Genomic DNA, 8,045 nt, shown 5'->3' with positions numbered 1-8,045 from the left:
CTATTGCTTCTTGTTTATTCTTGTTGTTTGCTTTTTAATTAGGTTGTTTCGTTGAATTTGGCAGCTGACTATGTAATTGACTGGTGTGCTAATGTTGTCTTTTGAAAAGGAAGTGTGCTGAGAGGGCCTTGCTTACATATAGTATTAAAAGGCTTTTTAGGGGATTCATCGACATGCATTGAGGATGCCCACCTGCCTGCCACCTACATTGACTGGACTGCGGTGATGGAGGAAGACGTAGCAATTTGCTGACTGAACAGCATGACTGTTAGCTGGTCAGGTTTGTCTCAACTGTATTTCAACCTCGTGCTTTATTGATGAGGTAACCAAATGAATGGTGTAAATAATAATGCTTTGTGTTTTTTTTGTTTAAGCAATATTGACTCAATGTGAATGTGTTTAGTCACATTTTAGATTCTGACTGTAAACAATTTGAGTGTATTTGGTTCAGCCAGAGGTGGGGTGTCTTCGGAAAGGGACAAATGCAGAGAGGGGGGAACAGGTGTCGGGTTTCCTCCATTCTCTAACCCAAATTACCCCTTAGTCCAGCTCTAGGGTGGCAACAGCTCGGGGATACAGAGAGCATTAACATGGATGATGGGCAGCCTGTGGGGATTGATATAAATACCTGCATACCACACCACAGTGTTTACCGTACCTCCCACAGGTGAGCTCACTAGCGTAGCTCCTAGCCATCTCATCTCATCTCATCTCTCCTGACCTGGCTGTGAGGCTGTAGTGGCTGTAGCCAGGGAACAAAGTTGCCCTACCAGAATGACGTGCCAAGCCTTTGGTGCAGCCGACTCGTTCACAACACTGACAGGAGACTCGTCAGCCCTGCCCCTGCTTATGCACCATGCGGGCGCTGGGGAATGCCTGCCTGTCAGTAGCCATGCAGCCAGCAATATGGTGTCAGCAGGTAAGGCCTCCTTTCTTTTCTTTTTTTTAAAGTTTTGTTTTGGTCTTTTTACGACTTTAATGACAGGACAGTTTGAGAGGTGGACAGGAATCGAACCCAGGTTGGCCACATGGCAGACGAGTGACCTACCGGTTGGCCACAGCAGGGCTGTTATGCCCTCCTTTCATTGGATATTGGAGGAGTAACCATCATGTGTGATGAGAAATGTGTCAAAAATTTGAGTTCTCAATGATCTCATAAGGACTTCTGTAGGATTTTTAACATAGAGTTCTATGGGAGCTGTAGAATGTTCTTTAGGGGGGGGGGGGATTAATTTCAAGCGTTAGATTATGTGATCTATCTTAATGATAAAAGTTTTCCTTTGTAAAAAGAAAAAGAAATGTAGGCCTGTACTTGTTTAATTTCTAATCAGTACTCTTATTTTAGTTTTGCATACATTTCAAGAGCATTGAATGATAATTGTGCATGTTCTATAAATACAGTTATGGTAGGCTATATAAATTCATACAGCACTGCACTTTTGATTGATATTTCTTTCAAGATATGGATATTTTGGAAATTTATTTATGGATATTCTTATGCTGATAGAGTATAGCCCCATAACGCACGCCGTACCATCTGAGGCACGTTGTAATAGTCATTGAAAAGTTTATTACCAATAGAACTACCGGTACTCTACTATGACATAACACAGGGCCTTTAGTAATGCATTACGATTCGGTCATTACCATTATGTTAACAACAAATTTATAACAGCCTTTTTTAAGGGGTTAAATACTTATCTACTCTTAAATACAGCAGACTAAGTGCTGTTAAGAGAGCAAATTGCTTTAAATTTGTTGTTTACTGGAATCAAGTTCAGTTTGAGGTATGAAATATCAGAGATGAAATAAATTAGAAGTTTTGCCTTCATAAGTTCGACTGTAACCTTTAAGTAGGTCTCAATACTATTGTCATAAGTTGCTACTACTACTACTACTGTTGTTGATGTTGTTATTGTTGTTGTCATTGCCGATGTTGTCTTTGAAATCACATACAATACATACTGCACTATAACACAAACATACAAAATAACATACATACTTTTGTACATAAATGATAGTATGAAATTGGTATGACTTGAACTAGGCCAACTGAAACATGTTATGTTAGTAATTACAGGAAGCATAACAACGTGGTATGGCAACTGCACACCTCAGGATAAGATAGCCCTGCACAGAGTAGTGCATGCTGCAGAAAAAATCACTGGCTCCATCCTTCCAGGGCTGCAAGATATATATGCAAGAAGGGCAAAGACGCGAGCACAAAGGATTATGAAAGACACATTCCATCCTAGTCACTCCATGTTCGAAAGGCTGCCCTCAGGGAAACGACGTTCCATAAGATGTAGAACAGAGAGACTGCATAAGAGTCTCATAAGAGAATTTTCCTCAAGCCATCCACTTTTTGAATTAAGACAATAACTATATTTAATTATTTTTTATTTTATTTTATTTTATTTTACATATATATATATTTTTTTTCCCATCCAACACAGCACAGAGCAGTTGCAATCCCCATTTCACTGCCAATTGTGCTTGCACAGGGAAGCACGTGACAAATACAAATCTTGAATCTTGAATCTTGAATCTTGAATGTCTTGACAAGTGGAGAGGAGTTGTTGTTGTTGTGTTTTTGTTGTTGTTTGCGTGATTGAAAGAAATGGGAGGTTGATGGATGTTGTCCATGGCTCATATTTAACATTATCACTGTGTAAGGCACATAACTTTGCATTAGTCTGAATAGCCTTTTCAATTGTAGTGATCACAGAATAACGGGCCTATTTCAGTTTAGCTATGCTCTTACTGTGGTGTTTGAGGCCAGCTGATGGTCACTGACTGTGTAAATGTTGTCCACTATGTGAAAGTTGTTGTTGTCTGGTAATGTAATGTATGTTCAGTGTGCTCTCTCTCTCTCATCCCCCTCTAAAGGTTTGTCTCTGGTCCAGTCCTCCAAAATGTCCCACATGCACTTGTCCACGTCCGCTCTTGGCAACACCTCAGCTGGCCTGCACTATCCCATGCCCCCCTGTCACTACAGCAACCAGCAAACCACATATGGGATGATGGCAGGTAAATAAATAGTCTTTTCATGAACAGAATACCCAGACAGGCAGGCATGTTCGGTTCTAGACAGGGGCCAGGGTGGGCCAGGGCCCCTGTAGATTTCCTCCTGGCCCCTGTCGTGGCCCCTGTGCTGAACAGCCAATGACCGCGACATGATATACTTTTTTGTATATTTTATATTCATAACATTTCTGTATAAAAAGAAGACAATCCGCACACTTCAGGTCTATTTTTGTGCAAAGAAGCTTTACTTGACTTGCAAGCTTTCGGTCCTTAGACCTCTGCCTGATGAAGGTCTAAGGACCGAAAGCTTGCAAGTCAAGTAAAGCTTCTTTGCACAAAAATAGACCTGAAGTGTGCGGATTGTCTTCTTTTTATACAGATTTTTTTACTGAATCCTGCACCTTCTAAACAGATGAGCGGTGGCCTATCACAACTTAAATATTCATAACATTAACAATGTATCTCTTTTACCAATTTATGTGCCCTAAATGCTTAAGAATATCGGGGGTGGTGGGGTCACGAAAATATTCTTTGGTCCAAAGCAGGGTCCATGCTGAAAAACGCCTGGGAACCACTGCTAGAGGCGAAGTGAAGCATGTCTGCAAAAGCTGTTGTCAACATGTCATCTTCTCTTGTCTCTTATTTTCTGTTTGTGCGCAGCACAGGAGATGCTCTCTGCTAGCATCTCCCAGACGCGTATACTACAAACATGCAGCATGCCCCACCCCAACATAGTCAATGGAACCAACTCATTACAAGGTACACTAACCCCTGACACACTGGATGCCCTCACATTTTCTGTGGCGGAAGAACAATGGCGACATTCACTTGTGATCCATAAAAAAATGTGTCTGTATGCTAGATTATGTTAATGATACTTCTCCACACTTAAAAATACTTTTATACTTACTTAATATTATTTATTCTATCTATTATAATTCCACAATATTACACAATACTGTTTGGTGTAATTTGTCAACAGATATGAAATACTTGGTGCTGAACTGAGCAAAGCTAGTTGTTCCCAAACTGACCACAAGAGGGTACTGTGTCATTAGAAACAAGCCTACACTGCTCACTCATGGCATTGCCACACACTCAATTGCAATGAAATGCTGTTCAAGACAATAACTATCATCATCTTCTACATCATCCTTCTCCTCTTCTTCTTCAATTTTATAGGCCTACTGTAGTTTATTTTTTGTGGTACTAAACCGCCAAGGGCATCATACAGAAATTAAAAATTGTAAAATATGCACATATGTTGATGACAATTCCATAATTTTGAAGCTGCATATGTGAAGTGTACCTCGTGAATACTTCAGGATCATAGGGAATTTTTTTCTCTTTACCTTCCTACTCTTAGAGGAACATTACGTTAGATTTTTGCCTCATAGTAGGCTACTCTTTACGGTACATTAATGTTTCGTTTTCAAATATACATATTTATTGTGAAACATTTCTTTCATCAAGGCACTTGATCTGACTTTTACATGTTTCTTTTTAAGAAAAACTCTGACACATACATAAACAACAAAAAGGCATAGTGATAATGTCTATAATAAAAAATAAGGATAATAAAAACATAATAAACAATAACTTTAACACAATAATAATAGTACTGAGAATAAAAACAACAAACAACAATATATATAAAGTATCAAATAAAAGCATCAATGTCATCTTCCCTTCTTCCAAAAGGTAGCTTGGCCCCTTGCCTCTATAAGTTTCCCGAGCACAGCCACAGCCACAGCCTGGGAGGTGGCTCATGTCCGCTGAGCCACAGCTTCCCCCCGCTGCCCCAGGCCCTGCTGGCGGAGGAGCCCAGCATGTGTGACATCAAACAGGAGCTCCGCAGGAAGAGCCGGCCGCCAGAGGACCCTCCAGACATGGACTCGCCACAGATCCGGGAGCTGGAGAAGTTTGCCAACGACTTCAAACTGAGGAGGATCAAGCTTGGTGGGTTGTTGTTTGGGACCATGAGAAAATGCGTGCCGCTACGGGGTGAAAGATGTTACAGATTCTAAGGGCCCAAGCACTGATTGCACTGACAGGAGCCCTTAAGCGGGCCCATAATTTGAATTTTTCATGGAGCCCAACATTTCTGGAGAGCCCCTGCATGATCTCAATGTTATGCAGTTTCACATGAGATATGACACGTTTTGTAAAGCAATCTTAGCAATTACATTTGCGGTAGTTTTTAGGGGACCAGGTGAAGGTGGGGTCTGTTGTAAAGGTGTCTACCTTCAATATATGCCTAAAGTGCAGGGGTAAATCCTGGTTTGTGTTCATAGTACGGCCCTTGGAGGACTTCAATTAGGCCTATTTCTTAAAATTTGAAGTGGCCCCTCGAATGAAAAAAGTTCCCCACCCATTGCGCTGTGTACTTTTTCCCTGCTTGGTCCTAATTCTCTGTATGTTATTGATTATTACCTTTTTTGTCACCTTGGATCAAGGCATCTGTTAACCCATTGATGCTGGATGTTGCGTTGCACAACATTGGCTCTGGCGCCTGGAGCTGCATGACGCAACATTCAGGGTCATGAGATTTGAGACAATTTTATCAAAAATCTTGATATGTTAGAGCTGAATGAACACATTCTAATTCAAGATGAGGGTCTTAGTGTTTAAAGGAAAGATATTTAGGTTTATATAGGCTGAGGGAAACTTTTCTTAAAAAGGGCTTTTTGCAGGTGCTTCAGGCGTCAATGGGTTAAATGTAAGTGCAATGTAATCCTTTGTTTCACTTTGATACTCCTTCAAGGCTGCAATAATTATGATATTCTTGTTTTGTCTATCCTGACAGGATATACTCAGACCAATGTGGGCGAGGCTCTGGCTGCAGTGCATGGCTCAGAGTTCAGCCAGACTACCATCTGCCGCTTTGAGAACCTTCAACTCAGCTTCAAAAACGCCTGTAAGCTGAAGTCCATCCTCGCCAAGTGGCTGGATGAGGCAGAGCAGGCAGGAGGTGAGATAACAGCTAAAGCGATGACATCAGCAGGGCCGAATTAATGCACTGGCTAGATATGGCTGCAGCCAAGGGGTCCTCCACCTGCCAGGGGGGGCCTGATTTACCAAAAAAGGGGATGGGGGGTGGGGGATGATCAATGATTGCAGAGTTAAAACAAGATGCAGTCTGCTGTGTGAAGTCAGATCTTGCTCCACAGCTGGTAGACATGTAATCCTTGGGATCCTAGCTGGGAATCATGATGCCGTCTATCTATGTAATTTTGTTGCAAAATTTGCCTTCAGTGGGGGCCTAAAGCAACCTGTAGCCTAGGGGCCCAAGGCCATCCTAAGCTGGCCCTGGACGTTGGTACAGTGTGACTTTATTTTGATGGGAACATTTTTAGCTGTGTATAGATGTTCTCTCTGCCCTTACTGTAGGTCTTAATGAATATTATTAATTATGTCAATTGTTTGTGCGTCTACAGCTTTGTTTAATGAAAAAATGGGGATGCACGAAAGAAAAAGGAAGCGAAGAACAACCATCAGGTAAGAACCCTTGGGAAGAAAAAAAAAATGTTTGCCCTGAAAAAATATGTCAGCATAAAAACCCAATCTCCTCTGCTCTGCACACACAGCATGGGGGCCAAAGAGGCCCTGGAGAGGAATTTTATTGAGAAGAGCAAGCCGTCGTCTCAGGAGATCATCCGCATGGCCGAGGGGCTGCACCTGGAGAAGGAGGTGGTGCGGGTGTGGTTCTGCAATCGCAGGCAGAGGGAAAAACGGGTCAAGACCAACCTGCACCAAAGCGCCGCCGCTTACCTCGCCAAAGAAGCCCAGATGTGCAGGTAGACTTCATGGGGCAGTATGGGTCTACTTTCGTGAAGACTCCTCTCCATCGTCGTGGAATAGAGAACATTTAGACTACACATCAGGAACAACATTTCTGTCATGTCAATAAGATTTGTCTTTGTCCTTATCATAAGAAACTACATGGGTTGACCAGAAAACATTTTTGAGAATGCATGTTAAAAATATATATTTAATTTAAAAATAAATTAATAAATCAATGACAAACTATGTTCAGTTGACTTATTTTTGGAAATAAAAACAAGTGAGCTTAATATGAAAGCTGTATACTTTATATGCTTTTTTATTGAGCACATGATTTTCTTTCTTTCTTATTAAACATATACAGTACATGTATAATGTTCGTGACCACATCTTCATCTGGTCTAATGACTAAAATATTTCTTGTTAGATATACACCCGATATCTGCAGCCCATATTTCGTTCTAGAATAGAAAGCTATATGGAATGTAAAAGCTGTCTTCCCGAGACCTCCAAGATAATTCACTCACTGAAGTGTCTGTCCCTGGACGGCTGGTGTGGGTATACGTGACACATGGACGATTTCACGAGATGTCTGTCATGTCTTAATGCACCTTATTGCAGTGCATCTCTCACCTGAGGATGCTACTGTAATATATACAGTACTGTAGAATAGAATAGAGTGATCTACAGGGTTTTCAAGCCCTTTATGGCTTCTGTCAGCTAAATCTACCACCACACTATACCACAGACACAGACATTCCCGTTGGAAGACGCCATAATAAGAGCATAAATATAACATGTGCTACAGCCAACTTCAGGAATAAAACATGATGGTGGTTTGGCTGGGAAATGACTGTATATGGAATAATATGCCCTTTCAGTGAGTCTGCTGTTCAAGAGTAATGCTGTTTGAAATCATCTAAAACTTTGGACATTTAGATTTAATAACCTCATTATGGGCTAGTGTAGGTCTGACTGATAGAAATAATTATTTTGTTCTCCTGGTGTAATGGCAACTGGTACTGTGTAACAAAATAAATGAATTAATCATAAAACTGTCTAGAAAAGACGGTTTACCACAAATAAAATATTGTTCTAATATGACTAAAATGTTGGATACTGGATCTTGTCAAGCGCTGTCTGGGTTAATATTCAGACAACACCGCTAACAAAACCATCAGCATCCGTGTCATCCGTGTCACCATCCGCAAGATCTGGCTGGAAAGTAGCCTACA

The 8,045-nt window shown here is 41.1% G+C and overlaps 1 protein-coding gene across 1 annotated transcript; it reads left to right on the top strand.

Annotated features, from left to right (window-relative positions):
• The first annotated feature begins 546 nt into the window (after positions 1-546).
• On the top strand, positions 547-6,996 carry pou1f1 (POU class 1 homeobox 1). The gene is made up of 7 exons (XM_063214453.1): positions 547-919; positions 2,890-3,030; positions 3,688-3,786; positions 4,729-4,986; positions 5,834-5,998; positions 6,465-6,525; positions 6,615-6,996. Exons 1-7 carry the CDS (start codon positions 775-777, stop codon positions 6,826-6,828), a joined length of 1,083 nt encoding a protein of 360 aa, XP_063070523.1. The 5' UTR covers positions 547-774; the 3' UTR covers positions 6,829-6,996.
• The last annotated feature ends 1,049 nt before the right edge of the window (positions 6,997-8,045 follow it).

This window comes from Engraulis encrasicolus, chromosome 13 (genome assembly GCF_034702125.1).
Source record: "Engraulis encrasicolus isolate BLACKSEA-1 chromosome 13, IST_EnEncr_1.0, whole genome shotgun sequence".
Classification (NCBI taxonomy): domain Eukaryota; kingdom Metazoa; phylum Chordata; class Actinopteri; order Clupeiformes; family Engraulidae; genus Engraulis; species Engraulis encrasicolus.
This window is presented reverse-complemented; position numbering and strand designations above follow the sequence as displayed.

What these genes read in the sequence shown, in the direction of transcription:
- pou1f1 (XM_063214453.1), top strand. Translation starts at nt 775, where the DNA reads ATGACGTGCCAAGCCTTTGGTGCAGCCGACTCGTTCACAACACTGACA. An exon ending in CACATATGGGATGATGGCAG is followed by an intron (nt 3,031 to 3,687) that starts GTAAATAAATAG and finishes GTTTGTGCGCAG; the next exon opens with CACAGGAGATGCTCTCTGCT. An exon ending in ACTGAGGAGGATCAAGCTTG is followed by an intron (nt 4,987 to 5,833) that starts GTGGGTTGTTGT and finishes CTATCCTGACAG; the next exon opens with GATATACTCAGACCAATGTG.